This window comes from Anomaloglossus baeobatrachus, chromosome 2 (genome assembly GCF_048569485.1).
Source record: "Anomaloglossus baeobatrachus isolate aAnoBae1 chromosome 2, aAnoBae1.hap1, whole genome shotgun sequence".
In the NCBI taxonomy this organism is placed as follows: Eukaryota; Metazoa; Chordata; class Amphibia; order Anura; family Aromobatidae; genus Anomaloglossus; species Anomaloglossus baeobatrachus.
The window spans coordinates 106557322-106574056 of record NC_134354.1 but is presented as its reverse complement, the minus strand read 5'-3'; the positions used below and the strand labels follow the sequence as shown (position 1 = coordinate 106574056).

The 16735-nt window shown below is 42.4% G+C and overlaps 1 protein-coding gene across 1 annotated transcript in view; it reads right to left on the bottom strand.

Moving 5' to 3' along the window:
* The window catches only part of DHRS13 (dehydrogenase/reductase 13), a 30962-nt gene extending 19836 nt beyond the window's left edge, over positions 1-11126 (bottom strand). The window contains exon 1 of the mRNA XM_075335252.1: positions 10883-11126. Within this exon, the coding sequence (XP_075191367.1) occupies positions 10883-11009 (127 nt within the window). The 5' untranslated portion in view covers positions 11010-11126. The remainder of the gene's footprint in view (positions 1-10882) is intronic.
* Positions 11127-16735: the final 5609 nt, after the last annotated feature.

The following is a 16735-nucleotide window of genomic DNA, read 5'->3' as shown; positions in this document are numbered from 1 at the left end:
GTGAAAAACGTCAGTGTTTTTCACTGATGTGTGAAACGGGCCTAAGATGAATATGTAATGATGCATTTCCAGTAGTTGTCTTTTTAGCCACATTTGTTTAAAATAGAGACAGAACAAATTATTATATATATATATATATATATATATATGTATATATATATATATATATATATATATATATATATATATATATATATATATATAAAAAGTGCTTGATGGTGTGTACATTTTTGGCATTTTTATAGCTTTTTTTATGTGTTTTTTCGGCACAGTTAGGTGACAAAACTGAAAGCAAAACCTTATAACAGCAAAGTCAATGACAATCCTGAAGTGTTGTGCATATGTTGAGTATTTTTTCTTTGTAGATTTGGTGCAGTAAATAAATCTGCAGTATGTCAATTCTTTTAGTGTTTTTTGCCTGTGTTTTTCACCATTCAAACCAATAAACAAAAGGCATACAAAAACCACATTAAAAACACATGTATTTCTGTGCCGTGTTTCTCTTCTAAGAGATGCAGAAAGGGTACAAAAATGTTGCGACCAAATACTCAACGTTTGCACATAGACTTTCCTAGGTTTCTGTCTTAGTGCCAAGGCTACATGCGCACGCTGCAGTTTTTCTGCACACAAACTGCAACTTGTCACAGAGAGCCTGGACATGTCAATAAAACAGCTTGTAATGATGGTGCATTTTTGTTGCTTTTTTAGTGCTTTTTTTGTCAATTCTGACTTCATGTGTTTGTCAGCATAGAAATTGTGACAAAACTGCGACAAAAAACCAAGAAGAATGGACATGCTGCATTTTTTTTGTCAGAAGTTTGTCAAATAAACTGCAGACAAAAAACATGCAATGTGCACACAGAAAATTTGATTTTTCATAGACTTAGGGTACTTTCACACTTGCATTGTTTGGCAGCCGTTACAATCCGCCGCCTTGGGAAACAGCGTAATCCGTTAACGGATGGGCGCTGTTTCCCATTGACTTGTATTGATGACGCATTGCGACGGATGGTCCTGCATTGTATCTGCCGGCCGACGCTGCATTGCATCCACCGGGCTGAAAGAACGCAGCATGTAGCGTTTTTCTGTGCTTCCCAGAGCGTAAAAAAACCGCAATGTGCTGGATTTCGTCGGCGTCCGTCATTTTTATAATGGAAGCTTCTGGTGGCGGAATTCGTCATTTGACGGATTCCTGTGACAGATCAGTGTTTACACAGCTGCGCATGCTCACTTGAGTAAATTGCTGAAAAAAAGCTACAACGAATTCCGTTGTTTTGCAGGATCCGTCGCATCAGTTGTGCCACTATATGCAACGCATCTGTTACATCCGTCACACAACGCAATGCAACGGATGCCGCACAACGCAAGTGTGAAACTAGCCTTTTCTGGGAAGTCAAAATTCAGAACTTGCTGACAACAAAACTGCACCAAAAAAAAAAAAGGCAACAAAAACTGCAGTGTGTGCATGTAGCCTAAAGCACCCATCTGACCAAGGAGATGGCAATCCAGTAAACTAATCCACTAATCTGTCACTAATAAATACGCACACGCACACACACACACCCCTTTGAAATTGAAAGAAGTATAAGTTGTGTAATTGTGGAAATCAAAGGCTGGATAGAGATGTTAATGATGTGCAAACTGAAAATATGGAAATCAATTTTTCAAAGCATCCTGATATATTCAGTTTTAAGTATGGGCTCCATGTGCAGAAATCCCCGCACTTACACACCTCGGCTGTCATCAGTGAGATTATTAGATGGTTATCTGAGGAATACCACAACTGAGGGTACTTTCACACTTGCGTTGTTTTCCTTCCGTTACAATCCGCCCTTTTGGAAAACAGCGGAATCAGTTAACGGATTCCGCTGTTTCCCATAGACTTGTATGGATGACGGATTGTGCCAAAAGTACCTGCGTTGCTTCCGCCCAGCGGGAGGAACGCAGCATGTAACGTTTTTTTGAGCAGCGGAATCCTCAGGATTTTTTTTTTTTAAAATCACAAACTTTATTTTGTCTCGCGGTGGCCGAACGTTCAGCTGAGCGCCTGCCCGCCGGCAAGTGACAGCGCTCAGCTGAGCATCCGCCCGCCGGCAAGTGACAGCGCTCAACTGAGCGTTCGCCCGCCGGCATGCCCGACCGCCGGCAAGTGACAGCGCTCAACTGAGCGCCCGCCCGCCGGCATGCCCGGCCGCCGGCAAGTGACAGCGCTCAACTGAGCGCCCGCCCGCTGGCATGCCTGGCCGCTGGCAAGTGACAGCGCTCAACTGAGCGCCCGCCCGCTGGCTATTGAGAGCGATCGGCTGATCGTTCACAATAGTCTGCTGCCGGTAAAACTGTAAAGAAGAAGAAAAAAAAAAAAAGCTTTCCGTTGTTTTGTACGATCCGTAGCATCCGTTGTGTCACTATATGCAATACATTTGTTGCATCCGTCACACAACGCAATGCAACGCTAGCCTGACCAGGAGCAAGGAAGGGGATAAGTGATGTCTCACTGGATCCAACAGAACACAGGTGCCAGGAACAAGGGGCTGGTGCCACTCATAAGCAGCAATGAAAAACAGGAGAAATTCCAGCAGCGGGAGTCTCTTCATTAAAATCTTCAATATTTTATGTGCATGTCAAGAATAAAAAAATTCACGTGGGGACACAGCCCCTTAATGCCTGACGCGTTTTGAACAAAGTTCTTAATCATAGGCATATGAACAATACACATCCTTATATACCTATTCCATTAGATAAAACCATATACACCTGTCACTTAACAACGTTAATTGTGCTTCATTGTAATTTAAATGTGAGAGCCTACCTAAAACTTATGACGCCAACATAGACTGTCGACCTCCCCTCTTCTTAGGTTAACATAAGGCATTCCCATATACCAATTATTCAATGGAGGAGAGAAAAAAAAAAAAAAAAAAAAAAAAGACAAAATTACATTATAAAAAAATAAAAGGCTATTGTATCTGCGATATATTAATCCCAAGGGGAATGTAGCCTCCAACTCCATTGTCCAAAGGCATTCCCATATACCAATTTATTAAATGGAGGGGGGAAAAAAAACAACCCCATATTACATTTAATAAAAATGGCTAATATCGCTGCGATAGTTTAATCCCAAGGGGAATCTAGCCTCTAACTCAATTATCAAATACGCCTCAGGATATTTAACCGCGCGTAGCCATTCATCATAACGTCTGGCTATTATGTTATCCGGCTTAGCAGCTGTTCACTAATCCTTTTCTTAAGGGGTCTCACCGTGCTCCCTATGTAATATTTATTGCACACCACACACATTGCCATAGACAACAAGCATGGTGTTGCAATTAACAAACGCTCTAATCAAATATCTCTTATTGTTCACATCATTTTGAAATTCATTTGTTCTCTCCATATGTTTAAACAGGGTGCACTTCCTACCCCCACATTTATAACACCCTTTGTGTGTCAACCACGTGGGTCTTTTTTCCACACTAACATAAAGACTTGGAGACAAAGTATTCCCCAGTGTTTTGGCACGTCTGGGAACACAACGATAGCCTGTTTTAAAAATTTTAGCCAAAACTGCATCCTGATACAAGATGGGAAAAAATGTATGCATCAGTGCGACAATGTGGTTATAATCCACACTATAGGCCATTGGAAATGTTGGTATATAATGTGTGTGAATTTTGTCCCCTTTGTGTTCATGACTGAGTAAAGAATCTCTAGTTCTATCCTTCACCAAATTGTTCGCCCTTTGTAACATCCATTTTTTATATCCTCTATTTTTTAACCTCCTTTCAATTCTCATTAACTAGTGCCTGATCCATGGAACATAATTTCCTGGCCCTCACCAAGTCAAAACCATTTATCTACTCTCTAAAACATAACATTTATTATATTCATATTAAAATACTATAGCAATCAATACAAGTTTGGAAAAATTTCCAGATATATCAAGAGACATCAAAGTCGTGATTAGTGATAGTTCAGTGAAGTCCTAATATAGGTCAGTGGGCAAAGGGTGTACACCACCAGTTGTATTTAGTTAGGTATATAGTTATGATAAACTAAGGGGGTCTAAATACTCCCTGATGTTAACCCTACCTGGCAACGGAGGTCAAAAACACCTTAATTTTTTGGGTGCCCCCCGTTCCTCGGCGGCTAGCCCTAATTGCCCCTGTCACTATAATAATAATCTTATCCCACCACCAGGAAATTAATGTGCTGGAGTGCAGATTCAGTCATATGTCATAATAAAATTCAATACACAGGGTTATATCCAAATTTCATGTAAATACTTGAAATTTCAATTCTCAGTCTAGAGATTAACCTGTAAGGCTGTACAACTGAGAACATACATAAATTAATGGGTCTAATCAGAATGATGGACCTATGGTCCCGGTACTTATCCTGCCAGGACTAGCTTGAGAGCTAGTCCTGGCAGGATAAGTACCGGGACCATAGGTCCATCATTCTGATTAGACCCATTAATTTATGTATGTTCTCAGTTGTACAGCCTTACAGGTTAATCTCTAGACTGAGAATTGAAATTTCAAGTATTTACATGAAATTTGGATATAACCCTGTGTATTGAATTTTATTATGACATATGACTGAATCTGCACTCCAGCACATTAATTTCCTGGTGGTGGGATAAGATTATTATTATAGTGACAGGGGCAATTAGGGCTAGCCGCCGAGGAACGGGGGGCACCCAAAAAATTAAGGTGTTTTTGACCTCCGTTGCCAGGTAGGGTTAACATCAGGGAGTATTTAGACCCCCTTAGTTTATCATAACTATATACCTAACTAAATACAACTGGTGGTGTACACCCTTTGCCCACTGACCTATATTAGGACTTCACTGAACTATCACTAATCACGACTTTGATGTCTCTTGATATATCTGGAAATTTTTCCAAACTTGTATTGATTGCTATAGTATTTTAATATGAATATAATAAATGTTATGTTTTAGAGAGTAGATAAATGGTTTTCAATTGATCCTCTAAATTATAAATTGAAATTGGCCCTCACCAAGTCAACAACTCTCCTATGGGCAAATTGCTGATCACGTGCGGAGGATGACAACTATCCACATGTAAAACAGAATTGCCACTGATTGGTTTCCTAGTGTGAATACTGCCCAAAACAGCATCACCTATCAAGACAACATCCAAATAAGGAGCTTCCTCATCATGAACCTCAAATGTAAATCTAATATTTGCCCTATTATCATTTAAATCAATGAAACCGGCCAAAGAAGTGTGGGGGATACATCGATGGGACCACGCCATATAATAATGACGTCATCGATGTATCTCCCCCCACCATATTAAATGTTCTAAGTATGGATTAATCGGAGTGTAAATAAATGTTTTTTCCCCCTGAGCCATGCAAACATTAGCCAGTGAGGGCGGAAAATTCGCTCCCATTGGACAACCTTGTACCTGTAGATAATATGATGCATCAAATTTGAAATAATTTGTGATCAGTAAATGTTGAACAACCATAATAATAATAAATCTATTGATATCAGTTGGATATAGGTTAGTTTGGACCAAAGCATCCCTTATAGCCTCTATCGCCAACTTGTGCGATCTACACATATAAAGAGAAATAACATCAAAAGTTATCCATGAGTAGTCCCGCAGCCAAGTAATGTTCTTAATATTAAACAACAAATGTTTAGTGTCCTTAATATGGACCACCATGTAATTAACTATAGGCTGTAACTTCCTATCTACCCCTATAGAAAGCCTCTCATTTAAACTCCCGATCCCAGCCACAATCGGACGGAGAGGGGGAGGAAAATGATCCTTGTGTTCTTGGGGAGGGCATGAAACACAGGTCACACCGGTTTTTCTACATATAAAAATTCTGATTTATTTTAGATATAGCTCCTAGTGCCAATCCCTCCCCAAGAACACAACGTAAATCCCCTTGCATTTTAGTAGTAGGATCACTGCATGGGGGGGATAAGTGATGGTATCAGACATCAATAAGATCTCCCTCTGATATAAAGTCTTATCAAGTACCACCACCGATCCCCCCTTATCAGCCGACCTAATAATAATATGAGAACTGTCACACAACTCCATACATGCTTGTTTCTCTTGTGCAGTCATATTATCCACAAATACCACATCAGATGTCAACAACTTAATCACATTTTCAATAGCAGTTTGAAACATATCCATGGCCGGGACTCGGGATGATATTGGATAATAGAAGGGATTAGTTACAAGAATGTCATCTGATGGTTCTCTGTTAGCCCCCGCTATATTGGAAGTACCCTCCAATTCCATCAAAGTGGATAACATAATCTGATCTTTAACGGTGGGGACAAAGGAGCAACCTCAGTCACATCAGGAGCCCGTGTATGATCATTACCGGAATCAAATATAACATCTACACACAGGGTGGATTGATTTAAATCACGCCGATTTAAATCATGATTTAAATCACGATTTAAATCAAAAGATTTTTTTCTATTTAAATCGGATCGATTTAAATCATGATTTTAATCATGATTTAAATCACTGATTTAAATCAAAAGGTTTTTTTTTAATATAAATCACGATTAAAATGAGAAGTGAGAGCAGTGTGCATGTGCGCCCATAGTTACACGGACGAAACTAGGGGCAACGATCTAACGCCAGGGTGAGGGGGGGACCCCAAAGTAAGTAAAAATCTTTTTTGTTTTACTATATGGCAATAGGTAGGTGTTTAAAAGCAGCATGTCTTAATTGTATAAACTATTAATAGCCTCCACATTTTGTTCATACTGCCCCTTTAATTCCACACTTCTAGCTTGGTTTCAGTTTTGGTTTAGTTTCTTTTTCCCTGCATTCAGTTGACATGCCAAACTTGTTGATAATAAATCTAGCTACTCAGCTACTGACTGCATCGGCTTCATCCGCAGGAGTAGAGAGATTGTTTTCTTCATTTGGTTTTGTGCACACAACAGTCCGAAACCGCTTAGGAACTGCTAAAGCAGGACAACTGGTTTTCCTATTAAAAGTCCTAAATAAACAGTAGGCTTAAAGGACTGATGTATTCACTGAAGATGTTTGCTTACTTCAAACGTTAGAGATAGGCTATTGTTAAAAAGTACTTACTCTCTGTAGTTCAATTCTGAGTGTTTAATAGTGCAAATAAAAATTATTAGGTTTCATAATCAACTGTTTTAATATTTTTATTTGTGTAAAACAATTAGATTTGCAAAAAGACAAAGTTTTGCTTGTGTACAACTTGATTAAAAAATCTGATTTAAATCAAATGATTTAAATCAAAAAAATCCGATTTAAATCAAAAAAATCTGATTTTTTTGATTTTTTTAAAAAAATCAAGATTTTTATCCACCCTGTTACACATTCCTCCTCATATAAATGCCTTTTAAATAGTCAAAAGTCTAACAAATTTTGTTTTTTTAATTTATGGGCCATGAGATCGTACACATATAATGCCAGCTGAACACAAGGTAAATATCTCCTTTAAAAGGGAACCTGTCAGGTCCAATATGCACCTAGAACTTGTTCTGGGTGTATACAGTGGTACCTCGCGTAACGAGTAACCCACTTAACGAGAATTTCACTTAACAAGCAAAGCTTTCTGTAAATTTGTAACCCAGTTTACGAGCAAGCTTTGCTGTGCGAGCAAAATCCTCACCGCACACACTTCCGGTTCCGTACATCCACCGCGCTGACCCGCACTTGCAGTCCACACAAACACAGTATTATGCTCACCTTACGTTTCACCGCCGGCCTCATGGTTCTTGTAATCCGCCGGCTCATTGCGACGTCCTCGCGGCGAACTAAAAGACCCACGAGGCCAGCGATGGATCGGAAGGTAAGGTGAGCATAATATGTGTACCTTCAGTTCCATCGCTGGCCTCCTGGGTCCTGTAGTTCGCCGCTCCACTCCAGGTTGTGCATCGGCAACCATAGCGACGAAGCAGGAAGTTCCCCTGTCACCCGCTACTCAAAGGCAGCGCGCTGGCCAATCAGAGGCAAGCGGCTCCTGCCTTTGACGTCAGCGCTCTGGCAGCGGAAGTTCCTCCATCGTCGTTATGGTAACCCGATACACAGCCCGTACCGGAGAACAGCTAGTCCCAGGAGACCGGCGATGGAACGGAAGGTAAGGTGAGCATAATATGTGCGTGTGTGCTTGTGTGTTTGTATGTGTGTGGAATGGCACAATAGGGGGAATAGGGGACCAGGGTGGGACATTTAACAAGTTGTGGAACGAATTGTCTGCATTGCAATGATTTCCTATGAGAAATCTTGCGTTGCTGAACGAGTAACTTGGTTAACAAGCACACTGCCAGAACGGATTGTTCTCATTAACCAAGGTTCCACTGTATTGCTAATCCCTGCCTGACTGTCCCTGTATACACTAGCATAGATAAAGAGATCTTTAGAAGGAGTATTTCTAAAGATCTTATATCGTATGCTAATGAGCGCGGGGACTAGTCCCCTTGGTGTTGCTTCATTTGCTAGTCGGTCCCATTAGCATGTTAGTATGCCCCTGTGGGCGTGCTAACATAATAATGAATGCGCAGCGTCAGAGGATGATTTCACTCACCTCTCCACCGCCCGACACTGGATTTCGGCTCAGTACGCATGACCCCGGAATTTGGGTCATGCTCACTATGAAGCCAGGTGTACGCTTCCTGGCTCCAAACTGAAGAAGTGCACATGACCCAAACTCTGGGGTCATACGCATGGAGCCAAAATCCAGCGTCGGGCAGCCATAGCGGTGGAGAGATGAGTGACATCATCCTGTGACACTGCACATTCATTAGCATGTTAGTACACCCACAGAGGCGTACTAACATGCTAATGGGGCCAACTAGCCAGGGGAAGCAACGCCCAGGGGACTAGTCCCCTTGTTCATTAGCATACGATAATACTTTTTCTAAAGATCTCTATCTATGCTAGTGTATACAGGGACTGTTAGGCAGGGATTAGCAATATGTACCCAGAACTGCTCGTGGATCTTGATAGATATTGCACCTGACAGGTTCCCTTTAAGAACGGAGTCCATGGTGATTTTTGTGGTTCACGGTGTAAGTGGCTATAAATATTGGGTGCATTCAACCGATATCAGTATGAGCAATCCAGATCATTTATTTATGATAGGAAAAATACAATATTCCACAGACTGAGAAGTTACAAGGTTTATACTGCTATTTATTAGCATACAAAGGTCACATATAAAACATTATTAATGTTGGCACCAGATGGGAAGAGAATTCCAGCAGCCAGAAACCAAGTTCACATGACTGGCATTAAGAAAAAAGAAAAAAAACAGCACGGGGTCCAAGGTTTCTCAATGGGGCAGGGCAGATGAGGGATTTTTCATTTTATTTTTTCATGGACCAAATCTGCACATGAAAAAAAACCCAAAAAAAACAAAAAACCCCAACAACCAAACTGCAGCCTGCTCTAGATTTGTCAGTGTTGGATGAGACTCGCCTATTCAAGTCTATGGGTGCACATTTGATTGTTATGGATACATTGCCATTCTAGAACACAGGAATTTGTATTGTAAACTATTATTGACTGCTGTATAAAAAGATATGTGGATGACAAAAGAGAAACAAATGATGTTTTTTTGGATTTTTTTTAGATTCTTGTGTGAATTTTGCTTGCGATTCAGCAGAAGATGTTCACATACATCAGATTTACCGCAGAAATGTCTGAGGCTGCAAATTCATTTCCGTCAACTGGGAATATTTTCATAGCAAAAACAGAAGATTTCTGCTACAAACCTGCAATGTGAATCTATCATTAACCTCTTCCCCAACCATTAATGACTAGGACGTCTGGAGCAGGTTCAGGAGGTGAGCCCGCTGTATACTCTACTACACTGGACAGGTTCTGGCCGTGTTATACAGCTGAAAACGGACAGCAGCGATGGGAACAAGCTCCGTTTGCTGCTGTTTAACGTAAATTTGCAGGTTAATCTCTGATGGATGCATTTAAAGAGGTTGTCCACTACTTTTACATTGATGGCCTCTTCTTAGGACAGGTCATTGATGTCTTATTGGTCGGGATCCGACTCCTGACGCCCTCGCTGATCAGCTGTTTTCGGTCCCTGGAAATACTCACTTCCGGAGCTGCTCTGTCAACTGATTGCTGCTGGGTACTGCACATCTGCCTCCCATTCAAATCAGTAGGAGGCGGATGTGCTGTACCTGGCGGTGCCCGCTATCAGAAGACGGGATGGTTCTGGAACTGAGCATTTTTGGCCCCCTGTTGCTGTCACTGACAATAGTTGGTCGGAGGGGGTGCCGAGTGTTGCACCCCCACCCATCAGACACTGATGACCTATTCATATAAGGACAGACCATCAAGGTAAAAGTACTAGACAACCCCTTTAAGTAGCGGTATCCCGGGCTGACGCTAATGACCTCCCATCACATAAGGAAGGCTCCCGCTGCTGCCGCCTGTACTGGAAAACAAAGTTTTGTTTTTTTCCCCCCACATTTACAAAAAAAATAAAGAAGCCAAATTTGCAATTTTTTGGTCTCTGCACCTGCTGTGAGAGAAGCAATAGTGATCACAGAGGTGTATGAGCGCCATAGAGGGGATCAGAGCGACGACCCTAAAAAGCCAGCACTGGGCTACAACAGCAGAGAAAAAAGAGACACACACACACACACACACACACACACACACACACACACACACAGCCCATTTTCCTAATGTTCCTTCTTTTGTCCAGTTCACGGCACGCGTTTTTCGTTGCTGTAATTGTCCGGACACAGCGCGTGCTGCAGACATGCACCTTGTGTAGACTGGAGAATAAACAAGGGATGTATTTTTGAAGACGAAAAGAAAAAATCGTCTGCATTATGAAGGGTTAACAGCGCTACTGCGCGGGCGCTCACCTGTCACCAGCACGGTCCTCCCGTCCAGGCTGCTGTCGCTCCCGCACTGGCGGCCTCGGATGAAGTTGTAATAGATGAAGACATAGAGCAGCAGCGCGATCCCCAGGAGCAGCAGCGCCGCCGCCATGTCTCACACAGCCGATATACACACAGCAGATTATCTAACTGCAGCCTCAGCCCTCCCCGCCGGCATTATGTAACTACAATCCCTCTGCACGACCCATTATTAACCAGATGCTTCCTGCTGACGGTGGCCTGAGTGGGACATACTTGTCACATTGCGCCTAGATGCTGGTGTGTTCGCCCTCTGCGTTCTGCTCCTGCTTTGTTCTGTAGGGACCTTTCAGGGCTGGAGATGCTCCTGGAGACATCACTTGAGATGTGGCTTATAAAGGCATAAATCTACGTCATCTGCAGTGCATCCCCTCTATGGATATACATATCATATACTTATAGTTAGTGTGTGTGTGTGTGTCTGTATAGAGAGAGAGAGAGAGAAATAGATAGCTGTACACTACTCACACACAAAAAGGGAAATTTAGCTTTTGGGTGAAATTTATGTAAAACGTTCGCACTACAATTATATTTTATCATTACAGTCGGGTATTTAAGTAGAAGCAGCAATAGTGATTTCCTCATATCAAACAAAAGCCAACACCAGTGGTGGTTATATCTCCCCCAAAATGTCTGTGTCTCAATAACTAGTCATGTGGTCTTGAGCATCCATTACATCTAACAAGACATCTCCTGCTAGTCACAAGTGGAGTTATTGTCTGCCGAGGAATGCGTCCCACTTTTCTTGAAGGGAGGCCCTCAGGTCATTGAGATTTTGGGGTACAGAGTTACGAGCCTCTATGGAGAGGCTCAACTGATCTCATAGGTTTTCTATGGGATTCAGGTCTGGAGAACGTGCAGCCGCTCCACTTGGAGCTCCCCAGTCTCCAGGAACCATTCCCTAATGATGCGACCTTGATGAGCTGGTGCATTGTCATCCATGAAGGTGAAATTAGGCCTGTGTAGTTCATACAGAAGCCTAATGACTGCATTAATAATGTTATTCAAGTAGTAGGGCTTGTCACTGTACCATTTGCCAATTGTAGGGCAGTTCTACATTGACTATGACTTCTGGTGACAACAACGGCCAATGCATAGTGGTCTCCTTGACATCTCCAACATCGTTGTTAGTCATCATTTCTGCTCCACCTAAACCGACATTCATCAGTGAACAACACTAAAGGCGGCGTTACACGCTAGAATTTATCTGACGATATGTCGGTGGGGTCACGGTTTCCGTGACGCACATCCGTCGTTGCGTGTGACACCTACGTGCGACTCCGAACGATCGCAAATAGGTTGAAAATCGTTGATCGTTGACACGTCGTTCATTTTCAAAATATTGGTCGTCGTTTGGAATGCAGCAGACATATTGGTACGTTTGACAACCTGCCAACGACGAACAACTTGAAAACGACCGCCTTGGTCAAACAATATATCGCTGATCACTCTTGCGGCGTTTTTGAGATCGTTTCGTGTGACGGCTAATAAATGACCTATGTGCGATCTCGGCAAATCGTAACTACGATCTGGGCGTGTCACATCGCTCATGAGATCGTCAGATAAATCGTAGCGTGTAAAGCGGCCTTAAGGCCCACTAGTCCCTCGTTCAGCAAGACAATGAAACCTGTGGCTGGAGGTGTGGTCAGGTACCTTGCAGGTCATCTAGCACGTAGACCACACTGATGTAAATGGTTTTCAATGATCTGACGTGACACTTGTGTGTCTCTTGCCTCCCATAAATGGGCCTAGAGTTGTGTGGTATTCATCCGGTTCAGGGCATTGTTCACAATGAAGCGGTCATCTATGTGGAATGTGGCCAAAGGACGTCCACTTCTGTGCCTTTCTGTGACTCTTCCAGTCTCTCTGTGTCTCTGTTGCAACCTGCTGTTGACGCTCTGTGACACTCTGAGCTCAGCAGCCACTTCCATCTGAGAACGTCCTGCTTGAAGCCTCACAATGACGAGGTACATCAGTGTGATCAATTGTTAGGTGTCGTCTTAGTCTCATGATGTCAAAATGTGAACAACATGATGAGGAGAACTGTTTAATACCAATTTTAATTGAACCCCAACATTTTGCGGTCAATTCATGGATCAAACAATTGATGTGAATTTTGCCATTAAGCTCCTTGTTAGAGAACACCAAGTTGTGCAGAAAGTGCTGAAACATTGAACAGTTGGACATGTGCATTCAGAAGTTTAGAGAAGATCACATTAAGAAGAAGAAAATGTTACAGTGCCTTTTAGGATCATCCTAAAATCTCACCCCAAAGCCAAATATCCCTAACTTTTAAGGCCGCTTTACACGCAGCGACATCGCTAAAGCGATGTCGTTGGGGTCACGGAATTCGTGACGCACACCCGGCCTCTTTAGCGATGTCGTTGCGTGTGACACCTACGTGCGATCAAAAAGGTTGCAAAATCGTGCAAAATCGTTTATCATTGACATGGTCCCCTATTCCCAAATATCGTTGCAGCTGCAGGTACGATGTTGTTCGTCGTTCCTGCGGCAGCACACATCGCTATGTGTGACACCGCAGGAGCGAGGAACCTTACCTTACCTGCGGCCGCTGAAAATGAGGAAGGAAGGAGGTGGGCAGGATGTTCGTCCCGCTCATCTCCACCCCTCCGCTTCGATTGGGTGGCCGCTTAGTGACGTCGCTGTGACGCCGAACAAACCGCACCCTTAGAAAGGAGGCGGTTCGCTGGTCACAGCGACATCGCTAGGCAGGTAAGTAGTGTGACGGGTCCGAGCGATTTTGTGCGCCACGAGCAGCGATTTACCCGTGACGCACAAACGATGGGGGCGGGTACACATGCTAGCAATCTCGCTAGCGAGATCGCAGCGTGTAAAGCGGCCTTTAGTGTGAGTAGTGTGTAATAAATTTTATATATATATGTATACACTCTTGGATACAGAGCTTCTTAAGGCCTCTTTCACACGTCCCTGAAAAACACGCACGTTTTTCACGGACTTGTCAGAGGTGTTTTTTGTCCTCGGTGTGCAGTGTGTATGGCACACATGTGTTCTCCGTGTGTTATCCGTGATAACACACAAAGAACGGGAACTTTCTGCTCACCAGTCCCTGGCTTTGCTGTCCGTGGTGCTGAACTTCGGTCTCCGTTCCTGCCGACTCCCCGCTGCTGCTGCTTCCGGCCGCAGTGAAGTGAATATTCAATGAGTATAATGAGCGGCGGTCGGCAGCAAGTGACAGCAGCGGCAGAGACTGCAGGGCAGGAGAAGGTGAGTAAAGTTTTGTTTTTTTTCTCACAGACACATGGCTTTTCTCCGGGGCGTGTCACACGTAACACATCCGTGTGGTCCGTTTGCATTACGTGTGACACGTTTGCGTTCCGTGTGACACCCGTGATGCCAGAGAAAAACTGACATGTCGGCATGAGAAACACATGGACACATGTAAGTACGGAACGGACACACATTCCGTTCGAAAATACTTACGTGTGTCCAAAACCATAGGAATACCTAGGTCTACGTGTGTACGTGTCTCCGGTACGTGAGAAAACTGCCAAACACGTACAGGAGGCACGTACGTGTGAAAGAGGCCTAAGACTGCAAAGAAATCAGAGATCAGTCCAGTCATCGCTCATGTAGAATAGAAATTCCCATCATTAGTATGAAAAACCTACAATACTGGCACAGAAAACAGTCTCCATTGCTATCTTTGATCTCAACAACATGCAAAGCAGTGAAACAGCGCATACATATTTGCAGTAGGGCAATGTTCACATTGAGTTTTTTTCTTTCCGCAGTGGATCTTCTTCAAAATACTCAATGCTCCTCCAAAAAAGTCTCTATGATCCCAGCAGGTTATGTTCACTCAGAGGTTTTTGAAGAGGTTTATTTATTTTTTCAGATCATTTGAGTTCCAAAAGCCTTCAAAAAAAGCTCAAAGTACACTTAGAAAGTTATTCTTATTCATTTCTTTGAAGCAGCTCAGGATTGAATTTATTAGAAAGAGTGCTGTCCCCCTCAAACATTTCTGCACGTTGAAACGGGAGATACACCAAATGCAGTTGACTAATGTGTGGCAAATCGTCATGAATCCCCAAGGTGGAGATTAAACCTTTTACTCAGACCCGTACAAATTCTACAGTAGAATCGACTTTTTTCTAATAAGTCATTATGCTTTTCCTGGCAACCTTCCACAGGTAATTTTATATGGTCGAACCACGACCCAGGTTTTTAAACATCTGCACTATATAGTCCAACTCGCGATTGACCTTAGTGACTTTATCACAATTTGCTCAAGGATCTTACATGCTCTTCTAATCTTAAGGACTCAATTGACATAATCCTGCTTACACACTCAAATGATAATATACCTTACCCTTCAAGTGAGAAGCCCTTAAATGTGTGTTAAGGGGCATTCTAATAAAACTTGGTACACAACTTAAAAAAATGTAGGGCTTTTAAAATCTCAGGCTTCTTAGGCAGATACAACTTCTTGAATCAGTACCTAAAAATAATCTTTCTCCGGCAATTTTGGCGGAGTTAAAATGTATAGAAGCTCTAAGATTCTTGCTAAATAAACAATTTCTGAGATACAGAAACCAATTTAGGAAAGTTCTACACATCCATTGACATAAATGTAGCCGCCCATTGTCTCGCCTCCTACATTCACATAAAAATACCACTTACTTGTATATTCCACATCTAAAACAACAGGGAGGGAAAGACACGTATAACCCTGTAGAGATACTAGAAAATTATGAAATATGAATATTATGAAAACCTATTATTCTAAACTTTATTACATCTAGGAGAAATTTTCTGATCTCGATCCTTAGACACTTAAGGAGCGATTTGACAGATAAATCACCGATACAGCTCTCCCGGTTATAGATGAGGATACTACCATGCAGTTAGAAATCTAAAGAAGAGGTAGATAATGCTATTAAAAATACCACGATGGCTTTTTACCACTATAAATACTTTGGGGAGCAACTCACCCATTTCCACACTAGGGTGTTTAATTCTTTATCTGACCCCACTCCCCTTGCACCACAATTGCTTGCAGCACATATTAGAGTAACCTCTAAACCCGAGAAAGAGCCATCAACTGTCTCCAATTACCTGCCTATCTCGTTATTAAACATTGATATCAAACTATTTTCTAAGCTTTTAACTAATAGGTTGACACTAATTCTTCCATCGATAATCCACATGGATCAAGTAGGCTTTGTCTAGGGAAGAGAAGTTTGAGCCAAGGTGAATAAAATTATTCACTTTTGCAAGTGCCTTGACCACATCGGAGCCACATGGGTTGTTGTCGGTGGACACAGAGAAAGCATTTGAAGCGAGGTCGGACTAGCTCGACTCGAGTACAATGGACGTCAATGGGAAACTTGAGTGTTTTTGAAGATCTTGGCTGAAGGGGTGCCAACACTTTCCGCTATGACTGTAATCCCACGTAGACTCAATGACGTTGAAATCAGATAGTTCTTAATGATATTGGCTGTATGGTTGGGGTCGTTGTCCTTCCGCAGAATAAATCTGGATTCAATCAGACACCTCCCTGATGGTTTTGCATGATCGAAAAATATCTGTATTGTTCAGTGTCGTTAGCAAAACTAATCCTGACCAAGCTTTGTTTGCTGAAATGTAGCCTGAAACTTGCAATGAACCTCCACCCTCATCCACTGTTGTCTATAGACACTCATTATTGTACCGCTCTCCAGCCTTTTGGCAAGCAAACTGGCTTGTTACAGCCAAATATTTTACAGAGCAGAGCACCTTCTGCCATTTTTCTGTACCCTAGTTCCTGTTTTCGTGCAC